Raw genomic sequence first — 19,945 nt, 5'->3', positions numbered from 1 at the left:
TTTCCATCTTCGCTGCTTCTTTAATGGAAGTGCAGCTGGTTGTTCTCATAAGCCTAGTTGAAGTAGATGTGCCAGCTCACAAAAAAGCTGCTGCGTTGCCATAACTTGAGATGGCTGGGCTGTATGTTGTTTGGCAGTTAAGTTTTATTTAATACCAAGATCAGGCTTGTTTGAGGCCAGTGAAAAATTGCTTTTTCACTTTGTATTAACTGGAATTAATGGATATTCATGGGAAGAATTTTTACCTGTTTTGATGCCTAACGTAGTGTTTGTAACTCTGAGGTGGTGAGTTGACAGAATATCAACAAAATGTTACTATGCTATTTTTGGCAGGCTATTGAATTACCTTGGCTATCACAAGTTTGGGGTTTTTTTGTCTCTGAGGAGCTGACTACAAGGATTAATGCCTTACATTTCTCATATATTCTAAAAATAGTAAAGGTATTGCAAGATTGCCTGATTCAGTTTGCCATTAGACCCACTGTGAATACTTTGGGAGCATTTCTGATGAAAGTAGGTGCCAGTAGTCACAGTCCTGAATATTGCAATCAGTATACAGTGTACTTCAGTGTATCTATAAATAAGCTAAATTCAGCTGTAAATTTTTGTAATGGGACCACATTTCCAATTATGCTGGGAATAATTTTGAACTCTTAAGATCATGAAAGTATTTGTTTTGGTTTATTAGTAACTACAATAACCAAGAGGTGCTGCTTAACATCAATTTTCAATTCAGTTAAAAAAAGTTGAAGCCAGTGACTTTTAACACCTGTCTTCAAATTTCACTGCTGTTATAAGCAGTACCAAATACTAAATTTCAGTTAATAAGGAATATTATGACAGCTCTTGGAAAATTTTAAGACATTTTACTTTGGCTTTCTCTAAGGAGAATTGGCTGTTTATACAGAGATTCTTCTATGGATAAAATGCACTTAGCCATTAGTATAATTGATTCCTTTGGGGTTTTTCTTCACTGTTACTGCGTCAGATAGTCAATTACATCAGAGTAGTAAGTATTTTACTGTTTATTAGAAATTTTTTACATAAACCTATTTAGATAGTGAGCCATTATGTCAGTTTTTCTGGAAAAAAATCAGTTTGCTAATGAATTTTAGGTTAAAAAACCCTCTGTGCCTCTGTTCAAGAGCTATTCTTAGGATTTTTGGGAGCTGTTTTGTCTTACATTCAGTTAATACATTTCTGGGGCAATGTAACAGCTGGACTATGATTATCCCTTAACAGACAGTAACTGCAAATTTAAGATATTTTCAAAAAGACTTGACTTTCCTTAAAAAGGAATTGATGTGTTTCTGCATTGTGATTCTCTTCCTTCCATCCTCTGTTCCACCAAGCACACCGGCACCAGTCTAAAAAACAGTGAAATTCTTCAATATGATATCCTCTGCTTTGAGGAAAAAACACATGAGCATTACTATTGCTAAGGAGCTACATTTATAGGTATTTCATAATTTGAAATAAGACATAGGTGTAGTTGTATAGGTAGTTTCAATGATAGCTGTCTGATAGAAACGCTTTCTGAGGTTAGCATGAGTACTGCAAATCGTTAACTCCAGCTCTTTTAAGGATTTCCAATATCAGGTCACTGCTCTAGGAAGAAGAAGATATATGCTGGGCAGAAGAGTTCTAAGGCTGTCCTGGAAGCTGTGTAGCTTGTCAATAAGGCACCCCAGAAGAAGTCAGTAAACCTTTTGCAGCAGAGTAAAAGTCGCAGATTCTCAAGTTAGGTAAATATAAACTGCGGCTACATTTGTTAGGCTCCAACTTTTAAAAGCTAGTGAATATAATTAAGGGAACTGAGAGGGATGCAAAGGGTAGTCACGATTCATGTAGAGAATTTTATCAGATTTGTGAAAACTGAGGAGGGTTTGAATAGGGGGATTCAGGGGACAGAAACTTCAAAACTGAATTTCCTAAAGGATTCCTTACACAAACATAATGGCTTCATATCACTCTGTTCCACTGAAATATGAAAAGATTAGTCAGTGTTTTAGAAGTATTAGAGTATGGATGATTTCTGTGTTGCCTAGGTATATTTTCAAAGATACTCCACAGCCAATGTCTTAAAATAGCTATCACTGATACCATGGCAACACAGGAAAACACTTCCAAGCAAAAGATCAAAAAGTTTGATTTCCTTTCCAAGGCATCTTTAGATATTGCTGAACAGGGCACATTTCCATGAATTTGTGACAGAGGTAACTAGTCACTAAACCCCAGATGTTTCTATCAAAATTGATCCTGAAAAAAATATGAAACTTAAAAAAAAATATTAACTAGGTAAGTTTTACAGACATTAAATGACCTATTTAAGTTATTAAAGTATTTTTCATTAGTAAATGTAGCAAAAATATGTTAAAACATGAAACTATCTTACATTTATAATTTTGTGTGTGTAGACAATAAAAGATTATAATTGAGAAAGCCAAGGTTTCTGCAATGCACAGTACCCAAAGCATACTCTAGGTTTGGATTTTGAAAATTACTTTGATGACAAGTGATTTGTTTTCTAAAATGGAAGAACATTTTTCTACCCCCCTGCCCTTTACTCCTCCTGGCAAAATCCCATTTAGTGATGGGATTTTTAGGAAAAATGCAAACGCAAGGAACTGTGAAGTCTTTAGCCAATGAAGATTTAGTCTTTCCCATGGAAAAAAAAAAAGGCAGTTTAAGTAGTTCCTCTCCTTTCTTTGGATTCCTGGAACCCTAGAACTAAACTGAGATACTACTATGTCTTGGACGATAGATGCCATGGAAGACCTAAACCAAGTTGGGTTATTTGTGTTTCATTATACTGTCTTGACTGAGTTTGGCGGAGTATACAAAGAGGCAAAGTAGGCTGTGCGTGAAGGATTTTGATGAGGGTAATAAGAATTACTTTCCACTGAAAAATCTCAGGGGAAGGAAAAATTACATTTAATTCCATTTAATTACAATCTCAGAAGATGCTATTGAGAATTTTATATCATTGTTTGGAATTACTTATTAATCTTAAATGATCTTTACTCAATATTATTACGCTGTCTTTGTGCTAGTATTGGAAAACGCATACAACATTTTGGTATCACTTTGTAATATGAATCCTCTAGGATTTCAGAATCGCTAAAGATAAATAATTGTCCTTTGGCTATGATCCAAGCTTAACACTTTTGAATACAGATTTGTTGTAATTTCATTAATATTAATGGAGTTTATTAAAGAATGAAGAAGTTGAGTGACCTAATTTCCATGTTATTTTTTTGATTGAAACACACTATGAAACAGATCTTTGATTAGTTTGAGTTGGCATAAATCCACTGAGATAGTCCCAACTCTAAAATAAGCACCAAACTTTGATCGTATTCATGATGTTATATTAGAAACATGTTTAGTTGGGTTTTTCAAGATTCGTAAATCCTTGAAAGAGCTGAGAATTTTGCTAACTGCTTTCTGTCTCCACTCCTACAGGTAATGAATATCTGTAATTCTTAGCTTTGCTATTAAAGATCAGTTTCATATGTTAATGAATTAGCTTGCTCTCACACTCTCTCTGCTACATGTGTAGACCTGAGAGTATAGTTTGAATGTCTACTTTGCTTATATAATGTTCTCAGGCCTTTTTTGACAGATTGGCATCAGGATATGAAAGAAGACTAATTCATTTTTATATAAAATAATATTTTGATAACAAAATGGAATGAAGATACAAAATAAACATACAGCCTGGCTTCAGCCTCCATAACAGAGACATGGAAATCATGCAATTTGTTAACATCATAGTTTTCTCTATTCCAGTATCTTGTCTTCCATAGAGGCTAATAGCAGGCATATAGAGAAGAGTATGAAATCATAGGGAGCACGTAGCAATGCTTCCTCTAAATACTCTTTCATGCTTCCAGCATGTTTTGGGTCATGAGCTTCTTTGAACAAAGTTATATATTTGCAGTAAAGAACCCTTGATGGATTTTTATTCCTTGAATCCTTCAGATTACTTTTGAATGTTTGTAAACTTTTAGGATCTATAGCATGTCCCAGTAAGAAATCAACTGCTTGTTGTATGAAGAAGCATTTCCTTTTAATTGTTTTAGGGCCACTAACTACATGTTTCTTTTTTATACCCCTTCAATTTGGGTGTGAAAGCCAGTACACATCTGTCCCTATTTGTTTTCTCCATCCCATTCATGATTTTACAGATTTTTCATTCCCCCATTATCTGTTTCACAGCTTTAATTTTTCTTATTACTTGTTCCTTACTTGTGACAATCCTGTTACGCCTCTCTGCACCTTTTTGGATGGTATTACTTGTTATCACAGGTAAGAAAAACAAAATCAAACACAATATTTAAGATTCAGGTGCAGCATGGATTTCTATAGTAGCATAATAGTGTTTTCTGTTTTCCTTAATAATTCTTAATTATTTTTTCTTATCATTATTACTGAGCTGATCATTTCAGTGATCTGTCAGCTCTCAGTTCAAAGCTGTTCGTTGTATATTTAAAGTTAATATTTTTCCCAATTTGAATTACTTTCATCTACATTGAATTTTGTATGCCATTTCATCTCTAATTTTTATTAGAAATTGCTCTATTTTTTATTACCCTTAGGATCATCAGCAAACTTTGTCCTACTCTCCATTAACTTTTCCAGATCATTTATGAGTTTGATCAACAACCTGTTCCAGCACAAGTCTCCTTAGGCCTCTGCTGCTGATCTCTGTCCTCTGTGAAAAATGGTCTTTTATTCCCATCTTTTGTTTCTGTCAATTACTTACCCATAGGAATACTTTTTATCTGGTTCTGTGTTTTGATAGTTTTTCTAATGCTCTTGTTGAATGCCATTTGGAAACCCACTATATCTTTCTTGTCTAAGTGTTACTTGAAGCCTTCAAAAAAAATTCCACTTTGTTTGTGAGATATGACTTCCCTTTAAGAAAGTCAGGCTGACTCTTCCCAAATATGTTGTATTTGCTCATATATCCAATGACTATTCTTTAAAATCCTTTCTCTCCCTATAAATGTGAGGCTTCCTGTTTGGAAGCTCCCTGGACTTTTCCTTGAGCTCTTTATAAGCATTAATATTACATTACCTACATTTCAGATCTCTAGAACCAAAGAGCTTTAATCAAGAAGTTGCACACTGCAGTTTGGCAATTGTAACCTGTTTTTAGTTTTTGGATGAATGCCACATGGCCTTGGCAATATTTTGCTGCTTACAACTTCTGGTTTTCTATAAATTCTTCTAGGGATCCATCAATTTTAGGTATCTCATCTGATGAGCTCTTTCTGTGAAGCAGCACTGTGGCTGAAGAACTGCGTTTAGCTTTTCTTCCGTGCTTTGTTTCCTTGAGCAATCCTTTATAGCTTTATCACAATGATAGTCCTACAACTACTATCTACTCATAAGAAATTCTGTAGATACTTAGATGTCTGCAAAAGGTCAAAGAGATTTTAGATTAAAGAAAAATTGGGATATGTATTATACAAATTATTATCAAAAGAACATACAGAATTATTTTTTACTTTTACAACCACTGAAAGAAAGTAAAGAAAGAGAAAAATGTTTTGTTTGCCTGTGCCAATTGTGCTACTGACCTAAGAAAGTTATCTGTTAATAACCTGGTTTTTTTCTGTCATGGTGTAGAACACAGTTAAATAGCTTGTGCTCCCTCAAGGAGATTCAGAATAATACCCTAGCACTTTCATGTTCTGAAATGGAGTCAGACTATTTAGAACATAATAAAAATTACACAGCTGAGAAGAGAAAAACTTCACTTTTTTAAATAATGACTGTTATGAGATCAAGTGCAAAAAGAGTAATTATACTGAGAGCAGAAGAATTACTAGAGCTATAAATCCTTGATAAGCAAGATTACTCTCCTGTTTGGATGGTAGTATTTATAACGTTGAGGCACAACGTTGCTGTTTATTTTCTGCTGGTCTGAATAGGGTAATTCCTTCCCGGACGTCTGTAAGAATAGAGTCTGTGCATAGTGTCAGCCTTTGTTTGTCAAGAGCAAAGAGCTTATGGGTTGTGAACTAATGCCTGCTTCTCCAGCAGTAATTAAGGACTCGAACATGAATTCTCTGGAAACAAAATACCATGAAAATGATGAACTGCACATGTTCAATATACCGCTTATTTCAGTAACATCTGCAGGAATGTAATAATAGCCTTTTGAAAAAATAAAGTATCAAATAATTTTCTATTTACCTTTTTTGAAACAGAAAAAAAAGGATTGTTTCAACATAAAATCTCTTGCATTACACATTTTATACCAAACTAGGGAAATAAGTGCATTGTCATATTTGTCAAAGGAGAACAAATAGAAAAAATCTTTCAACCTGAAATCTTAAAGGTCCCTTTCAACCTAGACAATTCTATGATTCTGTGATTCTATAAGAAACTGAGAAAGCTTTCTTTTGAAAGCAAAGGCCATTTTCAAATACAGAACTTCAGAAAACTTTTTCCCATCTTGAAAAATAGTTTCTGGGAAGTCATTTAATACATCTTCCACAGTTTTAGTGACACTGATTGATTTTTATAAGTCTTAGGATATTGCCTTTATACGCTTCTTTGTAGCATAATGTCAACATAAATAAACAATTGTACATGTTCTGATCCTTCAGTCTACAACATATAAGTAGCTTAAACAATTTGTAGTATTTGAATTACTTCAGCGGGGTTTCTTTTAAGCATAGTATTCTGCACTGAGTATTGCAATTTCAAGGCCTTGGTAAGAAAAATCTAACATACAGTGTGACCTTTGAGTGTTCATTCCAACTTGGATGTTACAAGGTGCGTCATGCAGAAGACTTCTAATCTATTATAATAATGGTATATCCACTCCTACAGTTCTTACATAGGCATATCTCATGTTTGTTACAGGAGACCTATTTCCACTAAGACAAGACGTAAATTTCCTAGCTAATGACGACTGGGATGAGGAGAATTAGAAGTAGGAGGTATAAAATACAGTTCTGTTAACGTTACTGGTTACATTAAAAGATATAGAAGCATAGCTACATATTGTGTCTGTGCATATATTATATCTCTTTCTCCTGCTTTGCAAATGGGATTTGTCTGATTTAGGATATACATTCTTTTACGTTTTTAAATTTGTGTCACGCCTTGCTAACTGACTGCTTAGAGAGATGTCTGGTAGTGAGAAAAGGCAGTAATTGGCTTCAGTGGGAGTTTTCTCTAAGTGAAAGAGGTAGACAAGTCTGGTGCATAAAACAGACTTTGCCAGTGTTGAAATTCATCTCTCTTTTGCGTGGAGTTTATTAAAAATAACTGCAGGATAGTCCATTGTCCAATCTAAGAAAATAACTTTATACATAAGAAAATTGAGAAAAATATGTGATCACGGTATAGAGTGTATCTAAAAATACTCTTCCTTTAGCTTATACATTTTTAGGGCAGTTTATGGATTTTGTATCATATAATTCCATTATATTTTTGCACTAAAGAGGGTCTATACATTTACATGTTTAGCAGTAAAGATGAGATTTTTTTCCGGCTCATTTAAGTTTAAAATTAGGGGTCATTTTCCTTTTCAGTTAATACAGTTTTAATTAGCACTTTGCAAAAATGTAAAATTTTTATATTATATTTACAATTTTGAGTACCAGAATATCATGTTCTTTTTACTAGTAAATATTTTGGTTTGTGCGTTTGGAGAATGACTACTCTTTTTTGAATCGTCGTATAATTGGAAACGGCATAGTATTTAATACATTATATATATGCCATGTTTATTTCTTATTCGCTGGGTGTTTGAGTTGGAGTTTCATGTTTCTTTTGTTGATTTTTAATGGGGCTAGTGCTAACTTCCGATAATTAGGTAAGAAGTCTAAAAAGCAATATTTTAATACAGCATAAGCAAAGAATTTATTTTAATTTCCTGTCAAAGCAACTAACCTCAACTGTTGTGGTAGTCCATGGGTTTGCTGGTAGTACTAGAATGAACACTGTTTTCTCCTGGGAGACCAGGCTCCTTCTTCACTGAGCTGCTTCTGAACCTGAGCTTGTCATCTCCATCCTCACTCTGCTCTGATTTGTCTAGATTGTAAGTCATTCAAGGCCTTCCAAGTAGTAGTCTAGAAGAATGGGGGTCTCTTTCTACCTTTCTGTGGCCCCTACTGACATAAAACTGTCAGTAACCATTTATTCATCTTTCACTTGGTGTTGCCCTTCTAGGTTTCCTTTTAGTTTGCAGCGATGTGTTTCTATTATTAATCGTGTGTTATTGTGTCCAGAGTAATAGATACAAAAATCCCGTTCTCTACAAAGAACATTTTAATAAGAATATTTTTAAAGAATCTGATTAATTAAAAAAAAGGAGAACAAAAAATTAAAGGGAAGAAGGGAAATGGATTTTGATTTTTAATGCCACTTACAGTTCTCAAATGTGCCCTGCATTTTCTTTAGTTTTACACTTCTAGGAATGCTGGCTATATTCTTTGGAAGAAGGAAGGCTCTAGTTAGGCAGAAGGAGATCCTCCCAAGGCTTTTTAGATCACAGCTTTTTATATGAGTAAAGATGCAGTTGGACCATTTACCATACACTCTAAGGATGCATTGATTTTCTAACAACTTCAAATACGGAAATAGGAATGATGGGACAGAGGATAATTAAGAACGAGGGGAAAGGGAATAATTTAGTCCTGTCTATTATAGCTTTTTCTTTGTATCTTGACCATGAATATGTCAGGGACTACCCAAGAAAGGACAAGTCCCATGGTTGTTACCTCTCAAGTGTTGCTCTTTGAATTAAATAACTGAAGAGCAGATCTTCGTGCCAGCCTTGTGGATTCAGCCATGAAGACAGGTTTTAGGTGCCATGTCATGTTACCCTTATCTACATGTCTTTGGCGAGAATCCCAAAGCATTGTTGGCCAAGTGTAGAATTATACAGAGAATTTTCAATGTGCTTGGCAGTCCTGGTACAATTACCTCACACTGACAGCTGTGTCTGATCTTCACTCAGTTGTGCTTTTTCTGTACAATTGACACTCCGTTTCTTTTTGTCTTGAGTATTCTCTAGCTGCCCAGGAGTGGTTGAAAATAGAGCCTTCGCATAGTCTTGCATTTCTTTTATTTTCATCTATGTTTTTCTTTTTCTTTCATGATCGCAGAAAGAGATCATAGACACTCAAGTGCACTGGATGTGAAGTACAAAAATGCAACTGAAGTTCATTAATAAGTATCTGAACTCCGAGTTTCTCATGCTTTGAAATACAGAAAATGAAAAAAAAAATCAATAAAACCTTTGAAAAACAGCTCCATGAATCAGTGGAAATTAAGCATCTTAAAAACTTAAGTCATATACTGAAGTAGAGAGGGAAATTGGAGAATTATACTTCATAACTGTAGTGAAATTTGGAAATTAAAGGTACAGACTGTGAGGCTAGACGAAGATGAGACACTAAGACATCCGTAAGGAATCAGCTGAAATAGATGTTAATATCAAAATAGTATCAAATGAGTAGGAGATGTGACTGTTGTAATAAAAAAAGACAAGAAAATATAAAAAGGAAATAAAAATTCTCTTAGGAGTACTTCTACATTAAGTGATAACATCACTACGTGCAATATTTTACGTGGGCTGATGCTGATCACACTTCATAAATAAATGTAGATGTAGGTGTGTTTATCCAATGCAGCTTTTAAGTGGTATGAGACAAAATTTAAGCATTTAGAACTGACAGGATTATACTGCCATGATAACTCACTGAAGGGTATTAGAAACTACTGATAATGCTTATACCATTTTGAAATACTTTTCAAATTCTTAATATTTTAATATTATCATTTCAAATCATTAATACATTTCTGTATTAAAATAAATGTCAAGAAATGGTAGGTGAAGTTCAATACGGAAACTGATTTCAGTCTTAGTGGTAATTTTTAAATTAAGTGTAAGGTATCTGTCACTAAAAACTATCATGTGAGTGCTTTTCATGCAGCTCTAGCTGTGGGCGTACAATCAGCATAACTGTACTAAATTAGAATAAGCTCTCTTTCTCTTGAAGTTATGTTCTCATGCCAAAACACTTCAAGAGACTGGTGTTTCACAACATTTCAATACTAAATTGCCTAAGTAAAGATAAAGTTTAGGAATGAAATAAGGAGTGGTTGTTTTTCTAAGGAGAATAAGAGTTCTTAAATAAAATACAATGCGTAGAGTGGGAACTTCAGCCTGTGCACTGACAGCACGTTTCTGCCTTCTCTTTGCCACATGCTATTTACAATCTGATGAACTTCATTACTAGAAAATAAATTTCTTCTGTTATTGTTATGTATATACTAGAAAATCTTAAAATCTTAAAAGTAGAATAGAAAGATAAAGGACATTTCAAGAAAATCAGAATCCTCTACTTTATAGTACTTTGCCATTTTTCATAACTTATTTGTGTTAGTTTGTTTTTAAAGAGCAGATGAAGAATTTCAAAATAGACATTATAATAATCTAAACTGTGTCAGAAAAGTGAAGCAAAGCCCTGATTATTATTTTTTTCATAAATTCTCCATTAACCATTGGGATAGGCATTGTTTCGTGGCAAAATTTGGATTGTTTCTGTCAGGATGAGTTTAACAAATACTGTTCAATACTTTATCTCAATAAAACTAGCTCTTCCAGAAGAAAGAGCAGAAAACATAACAAATTAGTTGTTATAATGGGAACTGCAGTTCTGAACAGTTGGGAATTGCAAGAAAGTAAAAAGATGAGAAGCATAAATGCAAATACATTTTCATTAAATGTTAGCACAGGAAGATAAACGAGAAACTTCAAGATCCCATGGAAGCCTAGTTGAGCTCATTTGTCTAGTAACAGTAAAACCTATTGGTCCTGTTGTTTCATAGAAACTATATAGTGCTGTAAAGCTGTGTGAAGTAAGTTTTAAATGTTAACACACTAGAAATTGTAGTATCTTACTTGGAGTTGAAGAACTATGTAAGACCTAATATTAAAGAGAGTGGAGAAACTTGTCCCATTCTCTTGAACTTCCTTGGAAACCTCTATGCACATACAGAAGGATTAGCCAGTGAAATCCTTTCATCTTACTTCTACTGCCAGATATTTTTTTCTATAACTACCAAAAAAGGAAGTATAAATAGAAAACATTCATTCTTCTATATTTTGGAAATTCTGTTTCCTAGCTACACTTAATTGTTTTGTTAGTTAATCAACTCTTAAAAAATTTCTTTGAAACAGGGCTGAGCCAGTAAGTCTTAATGGATCTGTGAATAGGATGGTAACAACAATAGGGCTTGCCTGAAGCCTTGTTGTGATTTTTCTTTTTTACTACTCAGTACAATGTTTTCTGTGTACCAGATGTCCGTATGTATTGCCATTTTTTTCATTTGGAAGTTAAACAGAAAGGGAGAAAATCCTTTACAAAGTTCAAAATAGTACAGGTGCTCCAAATGGTATAGGCCACTGCTATTGTAGTATTACAAACAATACACAAAATGGGAGAGTGCTGAAGTCCAGTTCCTCTACAAAACTTAAGAGCAGTTTAATGAAGGTCTTTCAAAAAGGTCTAAATAATTAGAGGGCAGGAAATGATGTCTGACTTCCAAGACTAAGTTAAGAAATAAGAAATTAATTCTAACAAAATATTAAAAACCACTAGTAGTATTGGGTTCCCAGAAGAAGCAGAAAGGTAATCTGACATACTTTATAAAAAATTTATTCTTGTTCGGTTGATGATAAAGTACGACACTTTACATTTACTCAAATTTAAAATGTTTTACCAGAACAGACCTGAGGCTTTGTATTCTCCTTTGCTAGACAGCACTGAGTGAAAAATTCTATGAATATTTTTCAGTTGTGGCTGGCATCTGGATGTATTTGCACTTGTTTCCCAAAGTGTTAATCTCCTCCAGAGAATTTCAAGTATATAATAAACTGAAGTCAAGACAGCTTCTGCATACAGCATTTCTGCCTGTTAGAGGAGTGGGAAATTAGCCGCTGAAGTTAGTCAGTTAGTCATGAGATGTCCCTGTGGTCACAAGAAGAGTTAGTAAATCTGTTGAGGAGTTACTTAAAGTATGCACATACGTAAAAGGATTCTCCCACCTGTGTTTTCAGACCCACAAAGTTCCTTCTTTGAAAAAGGAAACTTCCTTCCAATGAAAAAAATTGTAATGGAAAAGCAGGGGTGAAAATTTGGAAAGTTCCTACTAAAATCCTTTTCTATGAGAGGAGATATTTTGGCTATCAGAAAAATGTTCATTAATGTCAAAAAAGAACAGTAAGGACAGGATTAGTTTGTTTGAACTCTTGTTTAACTCTTCCATGAAACTATGACTGTTACTAAACTCAGTCAGAGGGAAATAATAGGAATTAGTTCTGTGGCTAATGGCTGGAGTTGTGCTTTTCTGTTTTATTCAGCATTGTATGTTTCTGTGTAATATGTACTTTGTCTTACCCTGCTATGTGTAACTGGGTGATTTTGATGAGAATGTTTCCTCATTCAATCAGATGTATCCAATTTATGGGGACACTGAAAAATAACAGCAAGTATCTTCAAACTACTTTAACCAATATTTTGACTGTGTAGGTTTCCAAAGAAACATCCTGTTCCACAAAGCTGAACTAGGATACAATTTTTCATGATGCTGCATTAACTCTATTATGTTTCCTATATTTTATCTATTATCTTTCTTTGTTCTCTTCCTCGACATTAAAATTATATTGCAGTTTATAGATTTTGTTCTAGAACATAACAGAATTACTATTTTTTGCAAGGATTTATTTTGGTGCAATATTTGCAGCAATTTGTTTTATTAAATGTGTGATCTCATCTTTTTAAGAGGTTAGCTTAGAGGTAAAGTAATCACTATTTAACTGATAGGTTCTAGGATTATACCCCTGCATGGCTTCAGTTCAGCTCATCAAATGATTACCTAGAATTTCCCATTTTGTTAACTTCTCATAGGAAGGAGAATTCTGTCTGATTGGCTCCTCTATATTCAATTATAACGTAATTGCTTCATGCACTGTTGAAGGCTTGTGCTGCTTGCTGTGAAATCTTCCATAGAATACTCATACTAAAAATGTTGCTTGAATGTTTTTGGAGATTTATATAATTTAGAATAGCTGCTGTGTTGTCCGATAGGAGCACAATATGTTAATTAGTGAGCTATATCTAAAAATAGTTGCAGGCATTAACAGAATTTCCAGGGTTTTAAAGTGTAGTTGATAAATATATGAACCGTATGGCAATATATTAATCCTACAATTTATTTATTTTTTTAAGTCAACAGTGTGCTTGAGAGTGGACTGGATATGGAAAAATAAATAGAACTCAAGGCAATATTGTAGATATGCGGTCAACTTTGGATATACACAAAAAATTCTAAGCTAGAGCATAAGTTTTCCTCCCTTTTTGTCCTCCTTTACAGTTTTGATAATTTAAATGAAGATGGTGCTGTGCCTGATTATCTTTTTCAAAGGTGTCATAAATTCTTCAGAATTATGCATGAGTATAGTGCACTAATATTGAGATTGTAGCTCAGTGGGTAGCAGCTTTAACTTGCATGGATGATTAGTTTGCCTAGAGGACAAGGTGTAAATTAGAAGGGATAACCTGAAAAAATCAATGATTTAATCTTTCTAACTCAGTTTGCAAATTTTTATTTTGAAATATTTTAACATATGTATTAGAAAGACTTATTAATATGAATCATACAATAGGAATCATGGCAGTCATTGTTTCCTTTGCAGATAATATATTTAGTAAGTTCTTACTACCATCCCTGTAGTAGAAATACTCAGTTTTATTCCATGTACTCAATAATTACACTTGAAGCTAATTAATGTTTTATATCTTGTCATGAGGCACTTACAAATTCTTAGTACAATCGTAGTGCTGAAACCAGTTGCAATCTGGTTTGTCAGATTTCATCTTTATATCTAAAGGAATTTTCTTTCTCCTTCTGCTAATTACCCAGAATTAAAATCCTATTCTTCAATCATGGTCCCCAAACCAGTATTCATCCCCTAAGAGCCTCTGACATTTCTCAGGGCTAAAAGGAGAGCAAAATGTGAGGTTGCCTGCAGAAGATTACCTGCTTGCTGTTACTCTCTAGAGATCAGCAAAGACTGTGGGCTACTGCTAGAAAACTGAGGGCTTTCACTGTGGGGAGGAGGGTTGGATCATTTATAGTTTCTTATTTCCTTTTTCTTTGCTTAACTTTCACAAAATGAATTCTACTTACATGTATGTATCTCAGACTTCTGGTAAATTTGAAGAGTCGTGTTTCTGCTGTCCTTTTTTTAACCCCGTTACATTGATTTATCTTTAAATATGCCCAAGTCATCTTTCTATGCTAAAAAGCAAGGATCCTAGCCAATTTGCTTTTTTTTTTTTAAAGAAAGTAGTAATTCTTATTCAGCGTTCCAAAAAATCAGCTGACAAATGCACTAATGAAAATCCAAAACGTAGAGTTCGTCTACATTTAAAACTGTGTATTATGAACATCTATAAAGTAATCCCTGTACTTTAGTTTTCCCGCATTTGCATGAGTGTTAAACATGAAGAATTGTGTTGTTATTCAAAATATTAATGATAGTGAAACAAACTGAGCACAGATTGTGATGCAAATACTTCTTGGTGTTATGAAGAAACAGCAAGAGCCTTTGCAGCTGCTCTCTTCTGGAAAACAAACATTCTGCCTCGCAGCAAAGCACGGGCCTTCAGAACTGAAATAAACAAATACACATTGTTCTGTGTGATGTTAAATAGATGTTTATGATAGAAGAAGAACCCAATGGGATGCGGTACTGAAGTCCTGCTACAGTGAACGACTGTCTGGCTTACATCTTGTGACTAATGGCATGGCATGGGGTGCCATGAGTATCTGCAGAATCTTCTCTTGTCCCTTGGATTGTTTTTTCAGTGGATTTTCGTAAAAGACACTCACTTAAAATTGTTTTGGAAAATGTGAAATTATCAGAAATTCGACATAAACCAAAAACATCTGTTATGAGGAAAATACGTTTTTTTTATAACACTACCACGGCTTTTGGTACTGGACTAGAACACTTAAGCATTTCTGCTACCATTAACTACTGTTCATCTTGCTCAATACATTGTGTATTCTGTAAGTAAGAGAAAAATAGCCCATGAAAGCTGTGCCTATTTTTTTTTTTTTTTATCCATTTTGCAGATTCCCCAGAGGAAGTGTGGGGTTTTCCCATGTGTCAGTACTTGAAGGACAAGGGCTGGTGCTGTGGTCGCAATGCTAGAATGTCAGCATGCTTGGTATGAATCCCCTTCTTTTCTTTTTCCTACTGAGAGCTTTATCCAGATGTTACAGGATTCATTGTTTTTGGCTTCTAATCCTAGAGCCATGACTTTAATCCAAGACTCTACAGAATAACATCATTAATGTTGTAAGCATGATGAATTATATCTAAAAAAAATAGTATTGACCTTCCAGCTTTATATATTTTATACTTGCTGAAGGCATGAAAAAATGAGTATTGACAGAAATGTATTTTAAGAGTGGACAGAAAGGCCAAACCTTTGTTGAAACCTAAACAAGGTAACCCCTCCGGGTAATAGTTCTTGGCCAAGGACTTAGCGGGGAACAAGGTAATTGTAGAAGGATTGCAATCAGTAACTCCCCCAACACCCACATGATTCATAATATTGAATGTTCTGACTGTTTAAAACCTAAACAAACCTGCCATTCCAAAAACTAGAAGAGCTCTAAAATCCATGTGGCTTAAGAGACTGGAAACATCTTTTTAACATTGCACCGAGAGATTAAGTGCTTTTAAAGACCTAACCTCATCAAGACGGGATGATGAACTGTTGTCTAATTTGAAAAAACAGATAGGTACTGAAAATTTCAACCACTGTTTCAGCTAGAAGACCACTATTCCTTTCCTCTATTAATTTTTAATTTCTGGTATCAGGATGAATCACATCAGGTTCTGGCTAGCCTCTGCTGCTAGCTCTGTACCTCCATTACAGAGAACAGCATAGGCTAAAGACTCAGTATAGGCTAATGTATCAGGGTTATGTAAACTTGAACTAACGTGATAACTAAATGGTATCAGGAGAAAGTATAGGAGGACAGTCATTTAGTATTCATAAGGCTTAAATGTGTTACCCTTGGCAAGGTATGAGAAAAAAATTGTGCATTTTGGAGATGTTGCTGTAAAACTTACCACAAAAAGTGCTTTCCAAAAGGGATTTGCCTTTTTGCTTTTTCTTGTCAGTGTCATACAATACCAGTTCTTCCTCAGCTGACACATTAGCTGTTTCCTTTCCCATTCCATTTCTTTTGGAAAGAAAAAGGTTGGGCTGTTTTTCAACAATGGTAGGAAGATAAATTTTGTAAGTAAATGACCCCCAAGAGACAGTACTGATCGTGCCATATATATCTATTTTAGATTTCACAGAAATCAGAGAAATTTGGCATTTAAAAACTTCTTTTGTTTAAGCATTCACGAAAGGCAAAGAGTTCTCCCGTGTCTCTAGATATTTCTACTGTTATTATGGTAATGGCTGGCTAGGAGAAACTGAGTGTACTGAGCAATGACACTCAGCATTATTGCTGCTGTTCATTATTACATGTTTCAAATTGGTTAAAGTGACAAGGGCTAAAGGTTCTGGATGGTAGTTTCAGTTTGAGACCCTTACAATACATGTTAGAACCCACATCCATCTTCTAAGCAGCAGCAGATACATGCCGGTATGACAGCTATAGCTTGTACAGCAGAAGTCAAACCTGATAGCTGGTCAAAGCCATGAATGGAGGAACTGCAACTACTTGGACTGTGTTTGAGGAACAGTCTGAAATACAAGATCAGTTCTAAAACTAGGAGAAGGAGATGTGGATGATTCAGAGACAAGTGGTCTTATTTGCTGTAGTGGAGTTTGGGGACTAAAGGTGACAATGACCCATAAATGGTGAGGCATTTTTGGCTGTTATCTAATTTTTTTTAGTGTCAGATAATTTACTGAATTTTTGTCTTCATTTCTACTATGATCTTTAATACCCGGTAGAAATTTTTATAGGCACAGTATCTTTTCAACTGTGGAAAAATATTCCATGGTTCTAATTATTTGTCATTCCTTGTCACTATGGATCATAAAAATCAAGTACTCTCACACCTACCTCAGGATTTATGGTATGAAGAATCTAGTGAAAGATAGTGCACAGTGTGCACTCTCTGTGAAGTTTTTATTTTATTTAACTTCACATGCGGAAGTTCAATTTATCTGAATACTAGGGACTAAAAGTATTTAAAGACATTGTGTATTGACCTAATATTTACTTTAAGAGAGTTGAATATGCAAAGTGAATAATTTGTATTTCAGTAGGAACAGACTCAAGAAAAATGCATTTCTTTTTAGCACTTTCATAGAAAGTAATCCTCTTTTACAATACTAAGAAAAACAAGCAAATTTTGCATGCATCTGTTTCCATACAGCCAGTTGTCATTCCTTCTCCTATAAATAAAACAAAATATCAGGCGCGAGCTGATTATGAGTCCCTAAAGGTATTAACACTTTAAAGCATGCAAGCTCGTGTTATGTCACACCATTAATCGTTTAAAATGTCATCTCCTCTGACTTTTATACAATGTGTTTATAAAATGTTCTGATAAAGAATAAACATATCAGCAATTTAATTCCTTCACTCTTACAGGCTTTGGAGCGAGTTGCAGTTGGCCAAATGGTAAGTAATATTGTTTATTTTAGCCATTCTAAGATAAAACTTGGTTTTCCCCCTTGAATGCTCTTATATCTGTGACCTTTTATTGAACTTCTGCATTTCTGGAATCTAAAATACCAGCATACACTACATCAAATCCTGATAGATAGCATGTGTCATCATGCAATCACATTTTTATTGCTGTGATTGTACTTAGTGAATCTGTTTTCTTTTGACAATTTAGAGTCTGGAAAAAAAGCACAGCTTAAGATTTAAGGCATTTAACTACCCTTCCTAATGTTTTTTGCTATCTTTAAGCTAATATATAAATACAGTACAAATGTCCTGCTGATATCCCTGGTTTGGATCACTCTATCCCAGTGTTTTGTCAACTAATGTTAAAAAAGAAATTGTTATGACAAAAGCTTGAACCTGTTAGAAACATCATTGTTATCTGCGTACTTTGGATTATTGTTGTGCAAGTTATCCTTTTAGGGATGGTGGACACCAACTGTGCAAATATTTAAAAGGCAAGGCTGAGAGACCTCTTCTTTCCATATATAAGCCTATTGACCCCAGTAGCCTTTTACTGTAAATGCAGTTTGCTGTGAATTTTTAATTGGCAAGTATTAACGATTTTTATGCAAACAGATCTTTCATACACGAAGACACGAAGTTTTCAGTGTATGCTGGTTTTGTGAGCATAGTACTTTCAGCATGACATACAGTGTATGGGGATTCAACTAGGGAAATACTCCTTTTGTCTTTAAAGCAGTTTATTTAAATTGTTATATTTACTTTGTATAGTAGAATTTGGATCATGATCAGTACATTTTTGCTCTGTTCTTTTTCCCTCTGCCAACCTTTGAACTTTTACTTCAGAGTTTGGGTTTCTTTTTTTTTTTTTCTTGCATTCATGGTTATGTTAGAATCTAACCCAAAAAAGTAATTTTAACTAGATGCAAGAACATTAGTAAATTGTCCTCTTAAACCTGTTATGACTGATTGTAAAGAATACAAGACAATAAGTAGTTAAGGAAGCCAATACTGGTTTTGTTACTCTGAATTTAATTTCAATGCCAATTTTAAATCCTTGCTGTTGTAAAATTTTTTGCAGCTGCCTACAGAATCATTGTTTTATCGAGCTGTTCTTCAGGTTATTATAGAAGAAATTTATGGTGTCACCAAAAGGTAGGAAGCTCAGAATTCACAGAATATGAACCAAAGCTCTGATTTTCTGCCACGTCTATTCTATAAAGTATTTCTTAGAAAGCAGAAGGGCTTAAGAATCAGTCTCATCAGACTGTATATACATATTGGTATTAAAATGAACAATAGAATTGTTCATCCTAAATCCACATCACAAATGCATTGCGCTTCCTTTACTGAAGGGGTGGGTCCTCTGAAATGGGTCCTCTTTGGTACTGGATACCTGGGTAAAACACATCTTCACAAGAGAACCGATTGCAAAAGGAAGGAAGATTTAGACTAGATATAAGGAAATTTTATATGATGAGGGTGGTGAAACACTGGAACAGGTTGCCTAGAGAGATGGTAGATGCGCCATCCCTGGAAACTTTCAAGGTGAGGTCGGATGGGGCTCTGGGCAACCTGATCTAGTTGAAGGTGTCCCTCCTTGTTGCAGGGGAGGTTCAACTAGATGACCTTTAAAGGTCTTTTCCAACCCAAACTATTCTATGATTCTATGAAAAAGTCAACCCAGTCCTGGGTTGCAGAGGTCCTGGCAGCTTTAATACTGCAGAAGACAAAAAGACATTTCCATTTGTCCTGAGAAAAACTGCTGAAAGCTCAATGGCCATCATGGCTGTAAAGCGCTACTTACTGCCTGTGCCTACGCCCTTGTAGGATGTGATTTGGAGAGCTGGTGCTGAGGACCTGACATCTGCACTATACTCCTTTTCTGGAGTTGTAGGTGGATTAGATTTTATCTAATTCTGTGGGATGTATGCCTGTTAGCATTTGGAGCACATCCAGAAGCACATCTTCCAGTTTAATTTAATTTGAAAATAACCAATTTTTTTGAGCTCTGATCCTATTCCACAGTGTGAACTAAGGCATGGGAGGTGGGCAAAATCAGAAAATTGACTTCAGTAGTACACTCCTGTTCTAAAATAAGTGCTAATGCAGATATCCCCAAATCTCTTTCTAAATGTAGAGCCAGACAGCTTACCTTTCAGAAGGTCAAACTCCTGAAAGAAGAAATTCTTGTTTACGTTAAAATTACATAAAATATAACACATAAAAG

The 19,945-nt window shown here is 34.6% G+C and overlaps 1 protein-coding gene across 3 annotated transcripts in view; it reads left to right on the top strand.

Moving 5' to 3' along the window:
• METTL25 (methyltransferase like 25) overlaps positions 1-19,945 on the top strand; it is a 62,416-nt gene that overhangs the window by 24,328 nt on the left and 18,143 nt on the right. For all 3 annotated transcript variants that reach the window (XM_063322848.1, XM_063322849.1, XM_063322850.1), the window contains exons 6-8: positions 15,178-15,272; positions 17,674-17,703; positions 18,797-18,870. In XM_063322848.1, the coding sequence (XP_063178918.1) occupies positions 15,178-15,272; positions 17,674-17,703; positions 18,797-18,870 (199 nt within the window). The remainder of the gene's footprint in view (positions 1-15,177; positions 15,273-17,673; positions 17,704-18,796; positions 18,871-19,945) is intronic.

This window comes from Chroicocephalus ridibundus, chromosome 1 (genome assembly GCF_963924245.1).
Source record: "Chroicocephalus ridibundus chromosome 1, bChrRid1.1, whole genome shotgun sequence".
Taxonomy (NCBI): domain Eukaryota; kingdom Metazoa; phylum Chordata; class Aves; order Charadriiformes; family Laridae; genus Chroicocephalus; species Chroicocephalus ridibundus.
Note: the sequence above shows the minus strand (reverse complement) of the source record. Positions and strands in the feature narration are given on the sequence as shown.